The 23,758-nt window shown below is 41.3% G+C and overlaps 1 protein-coding gene across 1 annotated transcript in view; it reads right to left on the bottom strand.

Annotated features, from left to right (window-relative positions):
* The window catches only part of BMERB1 (bMERB domain containing 1), a 46,675-nt gene that overhangs the window by 19,193 nt on the left and 3,724 nt on the right, over positions 1-23,758 (bottom strand). The window contains exon 2 of the mRNA XM_033073666.1: positions 4,185-4,308. Coding sequence (XP_032929557.1) covers positions 4,185-4,308 — 124 coding nt within the window. The remainder of the gene's footprint in view (positions 1-4,184; positions 4,309-23,758) is intronic.

Raw genomic sequence — 23,758 nt, 5'->3', positions numbered from 1 at the left:
TGAGGAACAGAGCAAAGGACACTTTTACAAACTTGTAACTGGCACAATGGTTTGGGAAACATCATGACCTGCTAGACCATTGCTTCAGCTCATTTTGCCTTCTTTGTTTCTTTGTATAGATAAAAAGAAAAACAAGCATTATCAGAAAACTGGCCTCTTATAAAGAGTACACTACAGGATGAAATATTTCACTGTAGTACATAGCAAATAGATAAAAGAGTTCATCTGCTTTTCTTGCTTTTTAAATAAAAAAAATTCAGGGGACAGGCTAAGAATAACCTGTCACACATCTAATTTTATTGAGTTTCATGCAGCAGGATTAAAAAAGCCATGTTTTGCAATTAAAATTATTACAAATTTGAAAATCAGAGATGTCAGCTAGAGTTTCTGTAGTGTATATTTTTGCTTCACTTCAGAGTTCCAGAAGGCCACACTGTTTAAATGTATCTTTGTGTGAAAACACTTCATCTTTAAGAGCTTTAGTTTTTAATTACTGAAATGATATCTTACATTATGTTTAGTGCACCAGTAAGGAATTTTTACTTCTCTTTGCAAGGTGTAGGAAAAAGAGTGTACAAAGGACTGCAAAGTAGTACAAAAGAGTGAAAAATTACACATACTGACTCTGTACAGACATTTATGGTCCTCACTTAAAAATGTTTGCTGTTTCATTTTTAAACAGGGTAAAACCTGTTTCCACTGTTCTCACAGATGGTTTTTTCTCTATTTTAGGGAAGTTTTTTTAAATACAGTTATAGGCAAACTACAGAAATATCAGTGCTTGTCTGAGAGTGATTCCTTGGTCTGTCACTACAAACCAGTCTGTGCTGCTCTGTGGTACTGGCACAGCAGTGGCCTGGATGGAGGCAGTGAAATTTCAACATGTTCCTAAAAATATCTTCTTAACTTTAAAATCATTTTGATGGGTGCTGGTACATGTCCACCAGTCAGTGTGTCCCTTCCAGCTCAAACTGTTCTGTGATTCTGTGTCATGCCAAGGAGTCCCCCATGCAGTTTGTGTTGTTTGAAGAGACACAAATCACAGCTGAGGAACTGCCAGAAACAGCATTGCCTTGTTGGTGATCTCATTTATCAACAGGAACAGCTTTTCTTGGTGTGAAAATGCAAACCAACTCCCATTGAACATCTAGGGTTCTTTTCCAGTTGGGGTTGTTGGGGTTTTTTACTGCCTGATATGCTAACCTAGAGCAGCTCTCTGCCTAAAATCCTTATTTCATGGCTACCACATTTGCATCTTCTTCAAGGAAAACAGTAAATTCAGTTAGCAGCCTTAGAGCATATTCCTTCCACGGATTAAACCTGACAGAGGAAGAGTTTGCCATGGTTTCCATCAGCAGCAAGTCTAGCTTGCAATGTTTTTATTTCTTATTCTTGAGTGTGAGTATTTTGAGATGCAGGGAAGAGCTGTGGGACCTGCTGGTGTGTGCAAGCAGAGCTGACAGGCCATGTGTGCCTGTGACAGGAGGGAGCCAGGGGCACCCTGGGGCTGGGGACACACTCTGGGCACAGCTACAGAATTCTGCTTTCTGTAAGCACAGCTACAGTGTACTTTTCCTGGCTAGATGTGAATAGAAAGATCAGTCAGACAGACAGACAGTGAGAAGAAAGCACCATTACTTTATAAAATGTAGCTGGAAATGTGAGCTGTGCCTGGGTGTGCAAGTGCTACAGAATCGTTTCATCGTGTTCATAGGAACTAAAAAAAACCCAATTTAGCCCCAGAGAATTTCTATTCTGTTGCTAACAGCATGAAAGGCAAAGAAGAGAATACAAACATAGCACACAGTTTCTCTAATACTATGTGTGTGTTTTATCCTTTTGCCATAATTAAAGGAAAAGCTAAAGCAGATGCAAGAACTCAGGAGATGTGGTTCTCATTAAAGCTGCTCTGGAGCCCGTGGTCCGAGCGTAGGTGAGAGCTGCTCGTTAGCACTGCTCAAAGCTGAGCCTGCCTTAAACCTGCCTGGGGAGCTCAGCTTCATGTGGTTGGTTGTATAGGTCATTCCCAGGGGAGTCTAGCCCTGTCAGAAGAAATCAGTTACTAAAATTCATGACCTACATACAGGCTTCTGGTCTTTGGATATTGGCAATTCATAACTTCAGAAATCAAATGGGAAAAAAAGAATATGGCTACATACCAAGTCTTCCATAATATGTCTATGAATTAGAGTTTATGTAATTTGCTTAGTGGAACATATACAGAACTTGGACCACTGAGGTAACCATGACTTGTGCTGTTAATCTCAGCAGTAGGTCATTAAAATACATTTGTCATTAAAAGATGTTTGTCACTGAAGACAAATGGAGCCAAGCCCTTCTGTCAGTGTGAGCTGTCCAGCTTGAGAGGCAGTAAATACAGGTGCTGCTGTATTACTTGGGTACCACAGACACCTGCTTCTCTCTGGCCACTTCATTTAACAAACCGAATTTAACTGCCTCAAGGATTGATGGGCAGAGTCAGAATATTCTGTCACACAGCAGGGAGCAGCTGGGCTAGGAAGCTGAGTGAATATCCCTGCACAAGTGGCCATCTCAGCCTGCTGCAGCTGAAGGAAGGACAGGGTCTGTGGCCGTGGTTCTGTGTGACTCAGAACAGACAGAAACTGGGGCCACCTCTGGCAGGCACTGCCTCTGTCACCTGCTGCTGTGCCAGCACCTCGTGCACACTGATGCTCAGAGGAGCTTTCCTGCCTGTGCCAGGGAGAGGCTGGGAGTGCTCCTGGGCAGCTCCAGGCAGTGTCTGAGGCTGAGATCTAGCCCAGGAGGAGAACAGTTGCACAGAGTGAACGTCAGCTCTGTTCCCTTTTCAATAAGCAAGCTCTCCTGTGTTAATTCCCTTACTCAAACACCTGCCAGGCAATACAGAGTACAGAGTGTGAGCATGGGGGAAATGGAAAGAGCAGACTGGATACCAGAACAAACAGAACAATTGCTCTCATTCACTGGGGCAGTTTATTTCAGTGCTTTGTTTGATATAGAAAATGTCAAGAGAAGTGCAGGGTCTAATGATGAGGCTTCTTCCAGATTAAATTTATGTACAAGCCAATAACCAAGTGGTTACTTGACTACCAGGAGCAGGAGTGACAAAACCCTTCCTGTTCACTTTCTTTGTACCACTGTGGCATTACTAAGGTAAGGTGTCTAAGCAGTGATTCTGGGCAGAAATCTTCTGGGATAATGCTCAAACACATCAGTGCTGCTTGCAGAGGGTTGAGGCTTCCAGCTTTGGCAATGCAAGCCAGGGAACTAAAATTAACCTCCGGTAAAAGGGTCAAAGCACCAGTTCCCTGTACTTTAACATAAGCAGAAAGGCAGTGAGTTTTTTCAGACTACTGAAGCTTCATTAATGCCAAGAGTCTGAGCTCAGCAGGTTTTAGAGCTACTGAAGTTCTTAGCCTGTCAGCAAAGGCATTTGTTTCTGACCTCAGATACTCACAGACTGAGGACACTTCAAAATAATACACTTCTTATTAATAAGTTGTGATCTTCTACATTTGATGATTTAGAAATATTAACCCTTTTGCCTTCACCATCAAAATTGGATTAATATTAATGAACCTTTAGTGAGGCTCCTATGCCTGACCTTTTTGTCAGTTTTGAAAATCCCTCTTGAGAGTATTGCTATTTAATTTGATATATCAGAAAATGTTTTGTGTTCATAACATAATGGCTTCCATTTAACAAATGTCAAGTCTTGGCTGCTATTAGTGCAGAACACAGTGTGCTCTCTTGTGACATGAACTAAGACCACTAATGAAGTAGGAATAAAGCCTGAAATAGGTTGGACTGTGAAGCTTCAAATCCCCTACCTGTCGATATTTTGTTCAGACAAATATCCTTGCCACAAAGGACTGAAATCAGGTAGGAAAAGATGCTCCATAGACATGTACTTTGCTGAAGTTTCCTTTTGTAAGTAAGAGATACATTTAATGTATTCTGCAAATCGTGCTGAATAAAAAAAAAGGTGCTAAATTAAAAAAAGGCAATTTCCTTTGCAACTACAAAATCATTTCCCAACGGCATTTGGTAAGTGCTCACCTAACTGGGATGCTCTTTATCTTTTTCCCTTTTAAAATGTCAAGCAGATAAAAGTCTTCTAAATACCATTCTTTCCTATTTTGATTAATTTTGCATAGTGTTTTCCCAGAAGGATTTATACTTACATAAACCTGAGTTCTGATTCTCTTCTGACTAAGACTTCCCGAAGTCTCTGGATCTTTGCCATCTCAAGCTCAATTTCCTCAGGCATCATTGTTGTTTCAGCCATTGAAATGATGTCAAGTTGATCTGTGTGTGGAAGCAGAGAAAATGAATTAAGCCAGTCAGACTGTCTTAACGGTGTTTTTCAGGAATGTAAATGAAATCACAGAGCTACCTAACTACAGAGTAATTAATTCAAGCAGTAAAAAATATTCTAGCTGAACACTGTGTCGACTGGTTTCTCTATTGTCTTGCTTATTACTTGCAATGTAACTGTTTAGAAGTGAAATACTCCCTAAACCAAAGTGATAATGATTCTGTTAGTCAGGCTCAATCATTCCCCTGAGGAATCCCAACCCTGTCCCCAGCTACAGCCCCCACTCCTGAACTGGCACCACCACAAACTGCCTGCTGCAAAACCCTCTCAGAGCAATTACAGTAATTTCACGATTATAAGCCGCACATTACAATACAGAGTGTGATAAAAGGTATCTGTTCTATCACCATCTGTTGAGGGTGGGGGCAGTGATCCTTATCTCCACGGCAGATATTCTGCTAATGGGCCATCCATTGAAACCAGGCAGGGCAGTGTTCTTTATCTTTTCACAACCCATCCTTCCTCCAGCCAGTCATTTTCTGCTCATGGCCATTGAGTCCCACTGTGGGACTGATAAAATTACTGCATCCCATTGGAAGTTGCTCCAGCCAGGGGGAAGAGCCCAACATTTCTTACCAAGATAAAAACAGAGGTTTTGGGACACTAAGGTAGCCCTTTCTCCACTGGACTCCAGAGGAAAACCGGATTTCTCCACATCACCACTGGAGCTCCGGAGGGAAACTGCACCTTGTACAGGAGCACTGCTCCAACTGAGCCACATCTGTCACTGCAGGAGGATGCAGCCACCATGGAATGGGACTGCTGCCAACACCCTGCCTGACGGAGTGTCAGGCTGTACTCTGACTGTGTCAGGGTTTGGAGTTTGTTTCTTTGTAGTGCTGTATTTCTATTTTAATTTCCCTAGAAAAGAACTGTTATTCCCATATCTTTGCCTGAGAGCTGTTTGATTTCAAAATTATAATAATTTGGAGGCAGGGGGTTTACATTCTCCATTTCAAAGAGAAGTTCCTGCCTTTCTCAGCAGACACCTGTCCTCCAAACTAAAACAGCAACTTTTCGTTCTTTGTCCATATATAAGCCGCACCTGATTATAAGCCACACTTTGGGTTCGGACCAAAATTTTAGTCAAAATGGTGCGGCTTATAATTGTGAAATTACTGTACTTGCAGCTCTTAAGAGTCCTAGCTTGGTGCAGGCAGCATAAACCCATGAATGGTTCCCACCTTTAACCCCTCTAACTTTCCATGTCACTCCACCCTGGAGCTGAAGCCAGCCCCAGCAAGGATGGGATCAGCAATGCTGCAGGATCTCATCCTGCAAGGGGCTGGGTGTCTCTCACAAGGGCAGCAAAACTGCTTGAGAAGACAAAAAGCACTTTGCAGTAATAACTTGGCAGCTGGTAAGGCCAGGGTGCTTCTGTCATTATTTCTCCATAATTGATGTTTTACCTCTGTAACCCAGAGAGAAACAGGACTGTGCTCCCTGAATGTAAAGCAACCAATTTATATAAGATGGGTTTGGAAAAAGAGCTGCTTGGCCACTGGAAAACCGCATTCCAAGGGCTCATCATACTTGGCCTTCATGTTAAACAAGAATTTAGACACTGAAAAATAGGTTAGCTGCATATTTGGGTGCTCAGAGAGGTATTCCTGAAAGATGGCCTGTTTCAGCTGTATTGATTTGAAAAGGGAAAAATAGAGAGGTCAAAATGTACTCAGCATAATTATGCAGAAAACAGAAGTCAAAATGTGTCAGAAAATAAGCTGTTCAATTAATTAAGAGGAGACAAATTCTGAAGTCCCTTGTGACAGACTAAGCACAGCCGAGAAGAATTTCTGTCAAAAACTTGGAGTAGGAATAAAACTACAAAATCTCAGCAGACAGCCCCTGTATCAGCTTAGTTCACAGTTCTCTCAAAATGGAAGCAAAGGAAAAAAACTCTATACTGTTTAAACAAAATACATTTCTCTTGTATATAAACATAGATAAAATACTTTTAAAAGTTATCCTGCTAATATTATCTGCAAGTTTTGACTTCATTTTTTAATGAAGAAATTGGGGAAACATATTAAAAATCACCTTTTTTTGAGGGGAATCTTGAGGGAAAAAAAGTGAGATAGATTTTGAAATGTCTGTCATGAGAAAACAGCCATGTTTCAGTAGTTGTTTCTAAACTCAAATTGCAAAACTGGTCTGTAAAGTAAAGCTGTCTGGTGTGTCTGAACACACAGGTGCTGCCTGTGCAAGATGGATTTCCTTATCAGAAAACATTGTGTTTGCTGGAGTATATTTAGTTGATGTGTAGCCTAAATGTCATGAGGTCCTCACAGGCCCACCTCTCATTTTCACTGCTGCCAGAAATGTAAGCAGGAGATGGGAAGTTATTCTGATGCTACCATGAATTAAAGCCAATCATACTGATAAATAGCAATATACACCATAAATAAATTACACATACATACATATAAAATTAGCTCTCCAGAGCTCAGAAAACAGAATAAAACCCAACCAACCAACCAACCAAAAAAACACCTCATTTACTTGTACTCTGCAGTTCTAGCTGTAAGTGCCCTCATGTGGGGTCAGCCTCCACTCTGGGATTCCAGCAATTCAGGAACAAACAAGCCTTAAGCCCCAGTGATGTGCTCAGACCAGCACAGGAATTAGTGTGACAGGCAGAAGTCTGCTCTGACCCCTTGCAGAACAGTCAGAGATTCTCCTTCACATCCCACTCAACGTGTGCTCCAACCACAGAAAATATTTCTGAAAGCGATCCAGAATTATGCAGTGTTTCCAAAAGAATCAAAAATGCAAGCAAGGCAGCAGAAGTTTGACAGTGGAGGGAAATAAAGACAGAAACCATCAGACATGAGTGCACAGCTTGTCTGCAAGCTCAGAGATGTGGCTGGAGCAATGGAATGGAGCACAGGTCAGGTCAGGGCTCCCACTCAGTGCCCAGCACTGTGATCCTCACACAGCACCAGCCTCTCTGGCTCTCAGTTTCTCTTCTAACACTGGGGATAACTGGCCTACCTGGCAGCAGCTGTGCTGAAGGATAATTTATTATTTTTCATTAAATGGTTTGAGCTCCTGGGATGTGAACCACTGGGGAAGATTATGTTAACATCATTGAGCCTTTAAGTAAAGCTCTAACTCTGTCCCAGTGAGCAATGACACCTCTAGTGCTTTGAGACATGATTCAGAACAGCTTCACACAGAAGTCTCTTACATTTTCAAAAAAGAAAGAATGAACATTTCATTTCATTTAAAGCAGGTATGCGGGAGTCAACTATTTTTTTTAGCACATATTGAGCTTTTTTTCTGGTAATGAGACAAAATTCATAAAGCAAAAGTGGAGACAACACAGATTAGTCACAGCCAGTGACAGGATGAAACTATTTTGTCTGTTCTGCAATCTCCAGGATAATTTTCAGTGACAAAGAAACAAGTAAAATGGTATTGCTGTACGCACAAACAGATATTAGCATGAAAATAATTACTATTGGGAAATAAAATTATCAAGCTATTACATACAGTGAGAGGAACTAAAGAGGTAAACCTGGAGTTATTTATGCATAATTTTGCTTCTATTTAAATGCAGACTGGTATAGTTAAACTGGCTATTAACTTAATGATCACACCTCATCCTCAGTATGCCAGCCAGAAATAGAACAGTAGCCAGCTGTGTTTAAAAGCAATAAAAAACCAAATTGTCTATTAAGTCAATAAGGGCAAAGAAAACTTTAAAAGAAGCCTGAATTGATACAATGAGAAATGGGAGAACACCTTACACCTGGTGTCAGTAGTTTCAGAAGTTGGCAAGGGCTGCTGTAATTAATTATCAGCAGAGATCCTGCTGCTGTCACAGCGATGGTGGCCCCATGGGACAGGCTCCCTGTGCTCTCCATTAGCACCTGAACTGCCATTTGGGGTTGTTATTATCCTTGTAGACCCAGAGGCACGGAGAAGTGAGGTGCAGAGTAACACAAGGGTCCCAAATCCCTGCTGCAGGAACCCAAGCCATGTCCTTGTCACTCTGATGCCACTGAGCTCCAGGAACACCTCAGGGTCTCCAGGCAGCCTGGAGGCAGAGCAGCACAGGGAGGACACACAGCAAGTGTGGGGTCTGCTGGCTCAGGGCCCTTCTCAGGACACTTTATCCTTTTGTCCTTGATGGCTCTGTGGCTGTTGGAACCCCACTCAGCCCTCAAGAGCCAGCTCAGCCATTCAGCAGAGGGGAGCTCCAGTGCTGGAGGGGTCATGGCCCAGCTCTCCAGCACTTCTCATCTTTGAGCCATCCTAAATGAGACCGTGTTGTTCAGCCCATGGCTGCTGAGAGCTCTGTGAAGGATGGTGGCACAGGGCAGCTGCATGACTCCTCTGATGTGGACACCTCAGCAGCCAACCTGCCCTTCAGCCCTCTCAATTACGGTGCTCCGGTTAAAAATTATTTTAAGTCATTGTTCTGGACTGGACTTAAATTGAGCAGTCTGAGGCCAACTTCCACTCCCTTAAATTGTCCAGTAAGATAATCTTTGTTAAGAAAATGTTAATGGATAAGTTTTGTTCCAAATGTGGGTCAGAACTTTTGGGACTTTTTCAAGAATTCAGTGAAATTCTCAAGCTAATCCTTTTTTGCTGAAGTATATTAAGTGCTAATAGAGCAGAGTGCAGCAAGTAAACTCTTAATGCTACTTCACAGATCAAAATCAAGACTCTCAAGGCCACTATTAGTTGATGAGACAAAGCAGAAGCAAACAGGAGGCACAGGTCAGAAATGGATGAGAGAACCAGCTAGGGCCACTTAAAAACAGCATGCTTGGTGGAAATTGAAATAGTTGCATAATGCAGAAAAATTAATTTGTTATAGTTCAAAATATTCCAGATAAAAAGATGTTCATGTGAAAAGAATCAGATCATTCCTGTAGTTAGTCACTAGCATGTCACCTGGAGGCATGAATAGCCTTGCAGCCTTTTACTATACCTTTTGTTGTTGCCTCAGAGTTTATTTTTTTTCTGTTTATTTAATCCTTCTGGTGCAGGATGCAGTGGCCAATAACTAACCTATGTAGTTATGGTAGGAAAAACTACATTTAATTGCTTATTTCTAATCTAGCCTGCTGCAGCATTCTATTACTGTGAATCCTAACAATTACTACATTTGGCATGTGTGTGGCACAGTATTAATTCATTGCTTTATGATGGAATTATCATATAAATACAATACAAACAGCTGCAATGTGTTCTGTTCCTGGATTGCCTGACAGGCTGCAGTTTTGTGCAATTTAAAATGGGGAAAAAGGGAAAAAGGGAAAAAAGGGGCAGTACCATTGTGGCAGTGAGGTGATTGTTGTGGCAGTGAGCACATCCCACACTCCTGCTTGCACTGCCTGGCTCACTTGGTTTGGAGATGGGCAGTGGTCTGGCTTTGGGAAACATCCCAGGAATGTCCTCATCCTGCTGCAGAACACAGCTCACAGCCCATTTCAGGGGTTCCTTCAGAAATGCTGTCATCTCTCTCCCCTCTGTCACTTTTTTCTCCTGTTTCATCTCTTGCACCAAGGACAGGCTGGTGATGGCACTGAATTCAGTAGAAGTTGGGATGGTTGCATCAGACCTCAGTGACCACAGCTGCACTGAGGCAGCAGCAGCACAAACACCTGGTGAGTTTTAACACTGTGGAAAATAATCTCTAAAGACAATAGGAGAGGCTGTTACTGGAGGAGCAAAAAGCTAATGGGCCACACCAGTCACAACCAGATGTGCAAAAGTTCTCAGAACCAATTTGCTTCCACTGCTGTCAGTGCACTGAATGCTGGAGATAACCCAGCTGGATTTTGTTTCTAGCAGGAAGCTGATTTTTTTTTTCTTCTTATTGTGCCAGTTATAATTTTCAAATCCTTATTGATATTTCTCCATGAATGGAGCAACATATTCAAATTTTAGAGCCATGAACTGCACTTTGGGCTGACACAAGGAGCACATCTCCTTCACATGTGCTTTGTACCTCAAAACTTTACAACAAAACTGTGTCTGCTGGAAAATGCCAGAGAAGTGGAACTCAGAGCATTTGGGGGATAACATATTGGATTGAGTACATTTACTATAAAGTAAAAAAGAATCCCTCTGTGCAAAGATCAGTGTTTCTTTTCAGTGCATGAGGATCCAGAACAGCCTTGCACTTCTGAAAATGTTAAATTTCAAAAATAATCAGAAGTTTCAACTGCAATGCAGCTCCCAGATGCTCAGGGGGTAACCTCAGAGCCCTGAGATATTGGTTTAAACCTGGCATCAAAGCTTCAAATATTCTTCCCAGACAGCAGGGCACCCAGAAATCCCAAAGGTGTTTTTTTCACATGCTCCCTGTCTCAACATAAACCTCTGGGCTGGCTGAGTCCCCTTACAGCTTGGCTTTGCAACTGGCAGCTGTGAAAGCTGGCAGCTCTAGGGATCCTCTTTGGCAGGAGGCATCCAGAAAGCTGATTAAACACCAGGATCTCTGGGAGTGTCATGGTCATCAAATATCCCTGCCTTTCTACTGTCATTTGGAGAAGGAGAAAAAGAAGTGGAGGATTTATCTGATTTGTAGGGAATTTGCTTCCAGCAAACCTGAAGCACAAAGCACTGGCAACCTCAGCTCTGTGCTGCGTAAAGATCACTTATGTTCTGGGACAAACTGCTGGGCTTGAGCAGTCCCTTGTATCTGGCCCATGCTGCAGCTCCTCAGGCAGGAGATCAGAATTTCATGTCTGTAGAGAGGCACATATGTTTAATTTTTTCTCTATTCATTCACCTCTGCTCATTCAAACCCACCCCAGGTCATTCTGTTTATCACATCATTTCCTCCTCAAGAACTATGAAATCATCTGCTGTGACTGGTGATGGCTCTGTCCATCAGTCAGCTGTGGTCTGGGTACAATAGCACAATTATAACATTGGGATTTATTTTGTCCAGATCATGAATACTTTTTTATTTTTTAATTATCACAGATGTACAGCCCAGACATCTTCAAACATAAGTTTCTACTTCAAAAGTGTTTCACTCACACTCTACCATATGACCCCAATTTAAAATTAGGTGGGCAGAGAATATAAAAAATACTGTGTGCAATTGCCCACTGCACTTCCAGAATCACTGCCCTGTTCCATATCTAAGAGCCTCTGGTTATAAAAAGATTCTTTTAGTTGCTTATCCTGTATGTTCTTGTTCTTATCTCCAAGCTTTGACCTTTTATTTTTTATTATTTACCTTTGCAAGAAAGCCTGTTGGCAGCAGTCTATTCTTTCCCATTTCAACCTTTTGTATACTTGGTCTCACTGAGATTTCTCTTGAAATATGAACACCAGATTCACAGTGTTGAACAGTGTTAACTCCTTCCTCTAACTCTGAAAATCCTTTTGGTTCCTGTGTTACCAGACCCAAAGAACTGCACACAATGACTCCTGTGACACCTGATGGAAGTTGCCCATTGCCCAAATGAGATTCTCAGTTGCTTTCTACCCTTTATGCTGTACTTGCATTGCACTGAATACAGCTGGTTTGAAAACTGAACCTGAAAGAAATCCTGCTTTGAGTTTTCTCACTGAACTACACATCCCCAAGCAGAAATAGACAGTCAGTGGTAAAAGTGATTGCTAATTAAGGATGGTCTTCAGTACTTTGCTAATGAGAAGTTTTACAGTTAAGTGATGGTTCCATCTTTCTAATTTAGGGACAATTTTCTGCCCTTGCTCCATATTTAAATATATATACCAGCACAAATCCATAATTATAAGATCTGTAGAGATCTTGCCTCTTAAAAAAAAGCATCAATTAAAGTCTTGTTTGTTATCCTGTAAAATTTATAAGCAGTAATTATTCTTGGCTTTGTTTTTTGTCAGTTTATGACAGTTCCAGTTTCCTAAGTGGGTAATTATGCAACCCTTTAATTTTACACTTCCCCTAGGAAAAACATGTCTCTAGTTTTAAGAAACTGCTCTGTTCATAGAAAGCTTCATCTTGGTTGCAATGACATCCTGAAAAAAACAGCTCATCTGGCAATAGTTGTTCATCCTGCCCTGACAATAAGGATCCTGTGAATCACCACCAGGCTGGAGTTCTTGCAGAAATTCAATGTCATGCATAGGTCTGTGATATTCAGACTTAATGAACCTCAAAATCTATACTGCTATCCCATATTTGGATTATAAATTCCATTTGTTCTACCTTGCACTTAAGCTTTCAGATTTCAGCACTCTCCTGACTCCTGATGCTGTCGGCCCTGGGGCACTCATCTGCTTGAGGTGATGGAGCCAGGTGCTGTGAACAAGCTCAGTGCTGTGTGTCTGCAGGCACAGCAGGGCTGGCTCAGGAAGCAGAGAGGATTGATTGGACCATTATCTGGGGCTTTACTCATTAAGGTAGGATTTAGCTGTATGAGGTCCAGTGTCCTCTGCAGTCAGGCACTGCCCCTACAAAGATTGCAGACTCTTCCTCCATGCAGGAAGTCAGAAGGATCCATCCTGTCAATTAAACATATACTACAGTGTGCTCCATCTCTGCTTTTATGTTCCTCCCTCTGCATCTATGGGTGTTTGTGTGTGGGACAATTTGCTATTTAATTATCTGTAACTAGAATCAGATGTAGCTGTAAATCTGTGTTTGATTTGGTGCTGGTTTGTAGCAATATCAGTATGATTTTCATGGCAGTGTTTTTTACTACTGGGAGTTTCAACTTTCTCTATTTTATGTCTTTGATTTGTGACTCACAATACTCTGGATACTCAGGGAGGACTTTTCCCCAGTAGTACCTTTCTTGCAGTAGTTTAAGAGCTAATACAAAACCATATTTACAGAACAGGAAACAGGATTTCAGTACTCACAGCAATAAATGACCAAGAAGTCAGAACTTAATACTAAATAAAAGTTTCTTGGTAAAGATGAGATAAAAGCAGCTTCCTATTAAAATCTTCACATAAACAATGAATAAAAGCTCCAGGTGTGATTTGATTATGCCATAATATTGTCATAAACACAGATTGTATTAGTGTGATAGAAATTTGCAGGGAGTGCTCTGGATGTAAATAAATTCAGGATATGCAGAAGGATGTCCACTGAGATAAATTACCTAATGACACTTACAGGTTGGATCTTGAAAACCCTTAGGGGCTTTGACACTCCAGTTACAGTTACCTTGCTACTTTGAAGTCAATTCCAAGACTCAATCTGGGCAATTTGCATGCCCCAGCCAATTTTCATTCTCTCAGTGATAACAAGGTTGCACAGCTGGTTAGAGGGCAAATGCATAAAAATGAGGAAAACATAACCATGAAAACAGCAAAGGGAGTTGGAATTAATATCTCTTTATAAAAACCTTTTTCAACTCGAGTCCTATTGAATTAAAAATCCCCAGACACATTATTCATGGATTAACACACAATCCTCCACTTAGCTGAAACCAAATCCTCTGTTTCAGCTGCATCTCTGAGTTGAGGCAGTTTTCAAAATCCAGATTCTAAGCTGGGCAGATTTAACTTTCTTTTCCTTATGGTGGCTGTGATAAGGTCACAACAGCTCCTGCCTTGGGATGGATGCTGACTGCAAAGGAGTGCTCAGCAGCCAGCTCAGGATCATCTCAGCACAGCTCCTATCACACATCAGACACAAATATTGAGCAGCACAGTGTGTCTTTACTGGTGCCTCAAAAATCCTGACAGAGTGCAAAAAGGATTCGCTCACACACAGAAATTTCTCAGAGCAATTGCAGCGTACTGGAAGGGCATTGTCACCACTGGTGCCACTATTTCAGAGTCCAGCTTCCAGTGCCTGAACTGAGCCACAAACTCTCTCCAGGACTACAGTCCATTTGTGAAACAGCCTGTGGTGCCTCATCCAACCATTTCTGCTGTGCCTAAAGAAGGATTAAGCCGGTTTGAGTGGGATTTAAAGAAAAGCTATCCACATAATTAGGTCTGCAGAGAATTATGAGTGACTTCACAAAATACTATAATTGAATTGTGCAAGAACATTTTTCAGACTTCCTACTGTTATTCCCAATTTTAAATAAACTCTAGTTTGGGTACCAGTACCACACTCCTTGTTGCCAAATGCTCTGACAACAGGATTGCTCACACGTTTGGCTGGTGACTTTAGGTGAAAAGCAATTTCCCCCAGACCACATTACATGTCAGTCTGGAAATAAGCAACCTAATTTGTCTTGCTGTAACTGAAATAACAGAATGGCATTTTCCCACCTCTTTCTAGTACCACTGTTCATCAGGGATTGTCCTACTGACCTAAGCAGATGGAAGGGTGCCCTCATTATCCCAGCAGGACTAAAACCAGAAACTTCCCCTAATGTTCTGTTCTTCTGGGTTCTCACTCCTCTCTCTGCTCCTATAAACAAATAACTGAATCTCTGCATGTGAGGCAAATCAGTTGATTTCTCATGATACTGTTTCCTATTCCACATATCACAGACTTAGACAAGATTTTCTTAATTACTTACCCAGTCTGGAATTATTCCATTTAAAATGCTGCCCAGAGACATTCTCAGTGCCAAGGCAATATGTGACCTCATACCTCATATATGAAGTCACTCTGTTTTGCAAAAATCAATACAGATACAAATACTTGGTGCAAAGTTGGAGGTCTCCTATATAAGAAGTCACCTTTCTAACAAGGCAGGTGCTGGAAAAAGGATTTCTTTTTTTTTTTCATTTGAGCCAAGAGCTTCATCTCAGTGCACCTCCACATTACCAAGTGTGAGGATCAAGATTTTTGACATATGTTGAATATACACTTCACCAAGAATTACCCACCACAAATCCAACAGATCAGAATCTTGTGTTTCCTAAATTGAAATTGCCTATTTATGACTTAAATATAAGCCTAAGAAGAGCTAGAAACAATCTGTCAGTGAAATATTGGGATGCCACCAGCATGAAATCTGTTGTGTTTTTTAAATGAATTAAGCTAAATTGCTTCCTTTTTCCTTCCTCCTTCCCCCTCAGGTAATCTTTCCTATTTGATTCTCTGGCTTTACAATGAGATTTTCCTATTTCATTAGGTGTTTATCTCCCCTGTTGCTATATGAAAACTTGCAACCAGCAAAGAAAATAATATTGGCTCTATTCAGGAAGTGTTATCAGATAGAATGAATAGGCAAAACACTCACTATAACCTGTTCATACAGTAAATTCTACAGGATTAAATAATTAATTTACCTTTTGTTTGCAGTTTTAAGCTTTGTGTACTAATTCTTAGGTTTAATGGGAAATTATTTGTAAAAAGGAAAATATTAGCTCCATTTAATTATTTCCTCAGAACTCATTATGCAAAATTAATTACCTTCTGGATTAAGTAAGCCTTTAGTGATGAATCTCATTTTTACAAACCTTTATCTGAATTGATTATCTTTGACCTAATTTGTGTTGCTGCAGACTGGGCTATAAAACAATGTTCCAGTACTGCTATAAACAGTTCATGCTATTTTATTTGCATCTGTTTGCTCATTTTTCAGTTTGTTTGCAATATTGATTAACTTAGAAAGGTACACATCTCAAAACAGCCATTTCCCTGCTGCCTGTTTCTTTTTTTGACTCATCAGCAAACACCCATTTATCCCAACCAGCATCTGGTAATGCCCTGGGTTAGCTCACAAAAATGTCATTGCTATCCAATCTTCTTGGACAGCACACAAAAATTAGTAGGGGAGGATGTTCCAGGACCTAGAAGCTGATGAGAATCCTGATCATTTGTTCTAGCACACAGAAAATGGTTTCTAGCTTGGATATTTTGTCTATTTTGTGATATTTTCTACCACTCCAGAAAGAGGAAACACAGGAAAATGATTAAAAGGATGTTCCATGAGATGGGATCCTGTTTCCTGCTCCTTTACTCCACTGCAAAGGGCAGGGGATGACCTCCTTATAAACACACAGATTATTGACTGCTAAGAAATGTTTCTCCTCCCTAGAGCAGAGTGAATGCCAACATGCCACAAGGACAATCTTTTCTTTGCTGTAAATACCTATATGTGTGGAGGACTCACAGCAGTTTTTCCTTGCTTGCAACACAGTGATGTAACACCTTTCCAGCCTGAAAATAGTTACAGATTTACTCTGTTGTGGCTAACCACATAATTTCAAAACAATAACATTTAAGTGCTGTGATTTTCTCCACGACAAGAGTATTTTTACAAAGATATTTTATATCCAGACTATTCTACATAAAAAGTAAACTCCATAAAATTTCTCTGCAGTTACTGAGGAAAAAAAACACATCAGCTACTATGAAATGACTGCAACAAAATAAAACCAGGAAGGAAAAAAAACAAGGAAAAAAAACAAGGAAAAAAAACCCAAGGAAAAAACCAAAGAAACTGCTTGAAAAAACGCTTTGCCTGGCTAAGACTGATATTGGAAGAGCTCTTGTACATGCTGCTTGTTTCTGATAGGAAATTATCCTGAAATTTCAGCTCCCTTGAAGGATATCTCAGCTGAACAGACACGACTTGGACCACACAAGCTGAGTGTTTTTATGCATTAGGGGTGGTCTGCCCAGCCTCAGATCCCTGCAGCTTTGCATGCACAAACCCTGGAGCAGGAGAGCTGTGCTTTGAGTCATAGCTGTATTTTTTTACTTTGAATGAACATAGGAGATGAGGCAGAAAGCTGCAGTAAAGACAGGAGGAATCAAGGGGAGGGGTGAATTAAGCTCAGCCATTCATTCTAGCACACTGTATACCAAAGACAAGATTGAACCCAGTGGAAAATGCTGCTGGAGCCAGTACAAGAGCTGGCACCCATCCTGATCAGGATGGAAATAGTTTCATAACATGTAAACCTTGAAACATTCCTCTCCTCCCCAAATGATTGTCCTAGTACCAGTATTACATCTCTCTTGAATGCTTTTTTCTTTTATCAACAAAGAAATAAAAAGGACCATGCTGGTCACTGGCTGCCTCCAGGTAGCTCAGTGCTTCTCACACCACAAGCATCAGTCATTTGTCCTTGCTCCAGTGATCTCCAGTGCCTCAGAGGCAGAAAAATAGCATCCAGAAATCAAACTGCATTAGTTACCTCTTTCTAGAGGTCTGATTTATGAGAACTAGCACTAGCTTTCCTAGTAGCTCTCCAATTATTTAAAGACAATGCAAAAGAGTCAGGTGCTGCAAGTCCCAAAGTACCCAGCTCTTGGTATCTGCTCATTAATGCTTTCACACAGGGTGAGGGGTGTGCAGGACAGAGGAACAGACCAAGTGCTCAAAATAATATTTTATTTTTCAAAACAAACCTGTGTGAGATGAAACCTTGCTTGACATTTAAATAAAGCAGGTTGCTGACAATGCAGTTGCTATTGGATTTCCATACTCCTTTCACCTTTTGCCATGATGCTATGAATTGAAAATACAACCTTGTACACTTTAAACAGCAGTTTGTCCTTCAGAGAGTGAGGAGAACATACAGCTGTGTGCAGCCTGGTGGGGAAGCTTCACAGTGGATGTGATCTGACAGCTCTTTCTATGAAAAAATGGAGCCAAAGCAGGACACAAAAAATGAGGGAAAATTGCCTTTGAAGGTCGACCCAGAAGCCCTCATTGTCAGTTTTATTCAGTGGCACTGGGTTAGAGCTTTATCTGTGAGGAGCTATTTCAGTCTGGCTCAGGAAAGCTGCCAGGAGTCAGGAAGGCTCTGGAAGGGGTTTCTGTGCCCAGCCTTGCCCAGCCCTGCATGAGGCTGAGCAGCACCAGGAGGCTGCAAATAGAAACTGGAACAGTTCCCTGCTGTGGCAGGACCTTCCCTCCCCTCCTGTGGAACTCCCACTGAAATCACTGCAATTCCCATCTGCAGCAGGACCGAGCTCAAGCCACGCTCCAAGGAAAGCAATTCACACCACATCATTTTGTGTCATGGAGATTTAAAAAGCAGTATTAAGAAACACACATTACTTGTTCATTTAGATCTGTCATTTTGCTCAGTGGTCAAAGGAAACAGCCTGTGGATTTCCATTTTACTCCTCACCAGAGTCAGATTCTGATCCTCTAATACTAACAAAAAGCTTCAGCATTTATGTTTCAAATGCTGTAACAGTGCCAGCTACAGTTAATGTTCAGGGATTTAAAACTTATTTAGTTTGGTATTTTTTAAAGACCTTTTTTATCTTCATTATTGTTTTTTAGTTCCAAAACACAAAGTCAACAAAATGTTCACTCTCCAAGAGTCTTGTAAAACCACTCCAGGAATAAATATATGAGCATCAGTTGATAAAGAGCAGCATGTGTGCAAGTGAACTAACAGTAAAATGGCCACTGACATTTCAAGATTTCACATCTTGGGGACATTCTCCTATGCAATTATCTGACTGCATACCAGAGAGCTTGTTTTTCTGTCTCTCCCCCCTCTGTGATGTGATTCTCTAATAACACAGTTTTTAACAGTGATCTAAACATCTTACCAGCAGCTGGTAGGTAATTTTAGGTAATCTTAAAACCACTGGGTAATTATTATAGACATACAAGTCCAATCCAGTAAAGACCAAAACTGATTCTGGTGCAGAGAGCTGTTTAGACAGTAAACAAACTGGTTCCCATAACAGATTCCCACTCCATCAAGTAAATAAATATTGAGAAAATGCTCCTCAGAAGCCAAAGAAAGAAAAGGTGTTTCTCATTTGATGGGACAAGAAATTCCCCAGGGGGATGAATGTTGCTGTTCTAAAGGCCATGGGCATACAATGTGTGCAGTCTGACAGCAGAGTGGGAGGTCAGACAGCAGAGAACCATACTGGGATCTTGTTCTTCAGTGTATGAGGCACACAATATCTGCAGGGAGTCACAGGCAAAACCTTTTGTCCTTTCTAAAAGATCAAATAGCCAGAGCCAGAAGAGCCAAAACCATCTGGTTCTTTCTCAGTGAATTCTGAGTTGAAACAGCACAGGGCTCTTCAACTCACACAAATGATGACAGCCGGCAAAAAAATGTTTTGTACTTTGCATTTCATCTGCGGATGTGGAGTCATTCTCTAGCAAGCTCTTTTTTCACCAAGCAAATTGCTTTTGTACAATGACTTTGGATTCACTTTTCTTTAAATATACTAATACTTTCTTTCTCACAACTGGCACTGGGCAGCTACAAGTTTGAGCTGGCTGAGGTCTCAGAGGTGAGGAAATGAAGGCAATTCAAGCAGAGTCTTAGCTGAGACAAATCAATAGCTGGCTGTCATCTTCTCTTTGCATACGAGAAAGATATTTCATATTTGCAGGATGTTTCACCCCTTGCCAAGGCAGAGACAAATGGATCTTGATTTTACTGGCTTTCAAAACACCATGGCTTGCCCTTCACTATCACATCCCACACACTGTCTATGCCACAGACAACTCTCAGCCTGAAGGAAAATGTGTGCCTCAGAACTGCCAAACTGCAGGAACTTCAATCCCCTCCCAGGCATGGCGCCCAGAGGAAGCTGCATGGGAACCCATGGTAGAGGATGAGAGGAGAGAAACCACAGATTGGATAAGGAAGGTGGGGACACAAATGCTAACTGAATTTCTGTGACTTTCTCTTGTGTGAAAAAGGATCATTTGAGGAGCAGCCACTCCCCTTAGGGCTCCAGTGTGTTTCCTAATGATTCACTGCTCAGGGACAGGGAGATGGAAATGCCATCACCCTGCCACTGCAAATGGCTCTCCAGGGAGCAAATGCTCATCCCTGCTGGCCACAGGACCAGCCCAGGGCCAAGTGAGGGCACACAGACCAAACCCATGGGGCAGCCTGGCAGATTCCCAGGGGAGTCCCATGGCAGGGACACAGCCCCCAGATCCCCTCCCCAGAGTTTTCTAAAGAGAATCAAAGTGAACAGAGCTCAAGAGATGAAGGGACAGAGTCTGGTCCAGTTCTGCTTTCACTGAAATCAGTGAGGAAATTTCCATTGATGTCAATTAAATCAGGACTGTGTTTTGTGTTTGCAACCAAGAAAGGGACAATCAGGCTTCTCCATCCTTTCCCAGGGAGGTCAGGTCACTGTCTTGCTCTTTTGGCTTCAACACCATTATTCTAAAACTCACTTTGGCTTCCTGGACTGAAAGGACATAAGTGGTAGAACTGACTGTTGATTCCTTTCCTGGTTTTGGAGTTGTTTTCTACAAAAGATGAACAAAACTTTATAGCAAGCTCTTTTGTTCTAATTTTACCAGTATATGAAAAAACCCAAATGTATTTGTAAAAAAAAAATACTAAAAACCCTAATCAGTGAAGGTTTGGGTTGGTGGAAGGATTCAGGGCAATAAAAAGATCCTTAAATACTACTGATATTCTTACAATAATAAATTACCTCTTGAATTTTGGTAATGTTTGCAATCATTAGGCTTTTGCAATGAGCAGCTTGTATCACTGGAAATCATTCATCCTCATTCAGTGACAAACTCACTTAAAATTATTTTCTCAGATATTTTTCCCCTTTATGAGCTGACAAAATGTTGATAATTCATGTTTCATTGCTGATCCTGAAGGGCAACTAACATAATTTATCCAAGGGTGCTCCTGATTTCTCATAGTTTGCCCTCCAAGCATACATTTTTCATCTCTGAGTTTTGAATCCATTTATAATGTGCCTTTTAAGCAGGCAGACAGCAGAACACGTTTCATGGAAATAAATTAGCATTATTTATTGTCTCTGGGTCTATTTCACTAAGTAAGATTTCTATGAAAATGGAACATATCTCGCTACATAAAAAAAGCCCTCTGGGAATAAAGATTAAAGAGTGCTGAGTTCCAAACTTTCTTGTGCTTGCTAACTGCAAGAAAACTCTAGAAACCTCACCCAGGATACACAGTACTTTGCAGTGCATGTCCAATCCCAAATGTAAGTTTTTATTGCTGTTTTATGACGCACCCTTGAGGCAGACACACACATTCTCACAAGTGGTTTCTCTGATGAAAACATGCCATGCAACTAAGGCATCAGTTATCAAACACAGTAAAAAAAATTACACAGACTGAGCCCATAATCCCACAGGCTACCAACAGAAGGATAATTTGTGTAGTTCAAAGTGTCCTACTTTCCAAATCTAATGCATTTTTTCTGCAAAATATGTTTAAGGGAAATGAGGAAATTCAGGAGCAACGGTCCCAAATACGACACTTTAGGTTCATCTACAACTTTTTCAGCAATAATTGTTGACACTGGTTTCCCTATGAACACTACATTACCTGTCAAGTGTTTATTTCCCGCTTGGCACACACAGTTGGGCACAGAGTTTTGGAAGTCATTAACCCTCAGATTTACGGGAGTCTCAGGTGAGAGAAATGTCTTTGCTGAGACACGTGAGCAGTAAGATCTTGATCCAGAATAACCAACATGTTTTTGCAAAGTAGCCCCCCAGAATGGGTCAGGTCAGTAGGGACCACAGGGGCTCATCTGGTCCCGGCTCAGGCAGGGTCATCCCAGAGCGCGCAGCACAGGATTGTGTCCAGACGGGTCTGGAATATCTCCAGCCAGGGAGACTCCACAGCCTCTCTGGACATTCTGTCCCAGTGCTCGGGCACTCACAGGGAAGAAGTTCTTCCTGGTGTTCAGGTGGAATTTCCTGGCATCAGTTCCTGCCCGTTCCTCCTGTGCATTGCTGGGCCCCAGGGGCACAGCCCGGTCCCTGCTCTGAGCCCTCCCTGCTCACACTGGCAGGCATTGCTGAGGTCCCCTCTCAGCCCCAGCACCTGCAGCCTCTTCTTGTTCCTCTCAGCCCCCTTGGTTCTGATTAGATCAGGATGGATTTGCTTGTCCAGAACCCTGGGACAAGTTTGGCAGGGAATAAGCTGCACTTTTTTGTTGAGAAACTCTGACACAAATAGCCAGACCAAAAAAAGTGAAGAAAGGACAAAACTCATGAAATATAGTAGGGAAACTATGGGAGCAAGAGTGGTCCATTAACTGATTTATTTCAGTTCTGTGGCCCTGAGACATACATAAATTATCACCTGGAAGAAGCTGCTTTAAGAGTCACAGTTACCTCCACTGTTGACCAATATTTTAGTAGGAATGCACTCTGAGGCACTGAAATATTTCCAGTTCCTCCTTTTCCTTCTTTCTCTGTCTTAGTAGCTGCCTGGAGCAACCAGCTGTGGGAAGGAAAATTAGAAAAATGAGGCAATGTGTATAATAGTATAAACTGGATGGATTAGTCCCACTTTGTCAATCATTCTCTGGGCTCTTTGTGAAGCAAATGAAAACCCAAGTTACAGCCCTCCTTCATGAGCTACAGGGGATGCAGCAGTGACCTGGTGGAGGTTATTAAACAGTACATTTTAGGTACACACTGCTAGCCAAAATCACCACTGACTTAGAAAAACACCGAGCTGTGTAGGAGAATTTTAGAGCCATCTGACTGCCATCAAAGCAGGTGAGTTTTACAACTGTTCTATAGAAAACAGCCTCAATCCTTTCTAGAAAATCCTTTCTGATTTTCAGTGTGGGAGTTCTGTCTTGGTTCCACAGATCAGACAGGGCTGTTTTTCCTTTTGAAGTACAATACAAGTACGTTAACATTAAAAATAATGAACAAGACAAAAATCTAGAACTGGCTCCTTCGAATCAGTTGTCTTTGTTGATGACCAATTTTTGTCCGGTATTTTTTAAAAAGGTCTAGGGTTCACTATTAATGTTTTATTGTCACTTTCAGGTTTTTGGTCACTCTTTTCAAAAATTTTGCACAGTTGTGGGTTTGGGTTTTTTTTAAAATAGAGACATGGAAAGAATATTAATTACATTCTCTGAAGCCCATGTTCACAAAGCCAGCATTCTTGCTGTTTCTATAAAAAGAAGCATAACTGTGTATATCCTTCAGCAAGCCTCTTTCCCACCTATTTAATAGATGGCATGAATAAGCCTAATTTGTTTTGTGTCCTTTTTTGCCTGTAATAGATATAATTAACAATTATGGGAAATTTACAGTAACACAAGGGCATGACTGTGAAGGAATAGCAGTGGTGGTTGGGTCATATAAATTCTTTTTGTTCCTCTGAAATGTTATTTTCTTTTTTTTTTTTTCTTTTTAAAATCAGAGTGGAAAAGATGAGCTTGGGGAACAGTGTTATGAGAGTAAGATAGGCAGGGTCATACTGCATCCCTGACTGACTGGGGAGGTGTTGAAATAATAGAAAGTTTTTATGCAAAGCACCAACATGGGTATGTGGATGCCTGTGCAATATGTGGGGTATTATGAAAGAAGGCCCAAAGCTATTTGTTTGAATATTTAACTATCACAGGACTTTCAGTGCTCAGCATCAGAGTATGTAAATACAAACAAGAGTCTTTCTGGCTAAGCTTAGAGAGATTTTGAAGATAAACTAGGTGAATATGGCAAAATAAGTTTTCACATGTCAGCCCAGGATCTCAGAGAACCTGGGACCTGTTCTATCTTTTGCAGTTGGAACCTGTGCTGC

Source organism: Catharus ustulatus, chromosome 16, assembly GCF_009819885.2.
Source record: "Catharus ustulatus isolate bCatUst1 chromosome 16, bCatUst1.pri.v2, whole genome shotgun sequence".
NCBI classification, from domain to species: domain Eukaryota; kingdom Metazoa; phylum Chordata; class Aves; order Passeriformes; family Turdidae; genus Catharus; species Catharus ustulatus.
The sequence above is the reverse complement of the archived record's forward strand: the minus strand, read 5'-3'. Positions and strand labels throughout refer to the sequence as shown.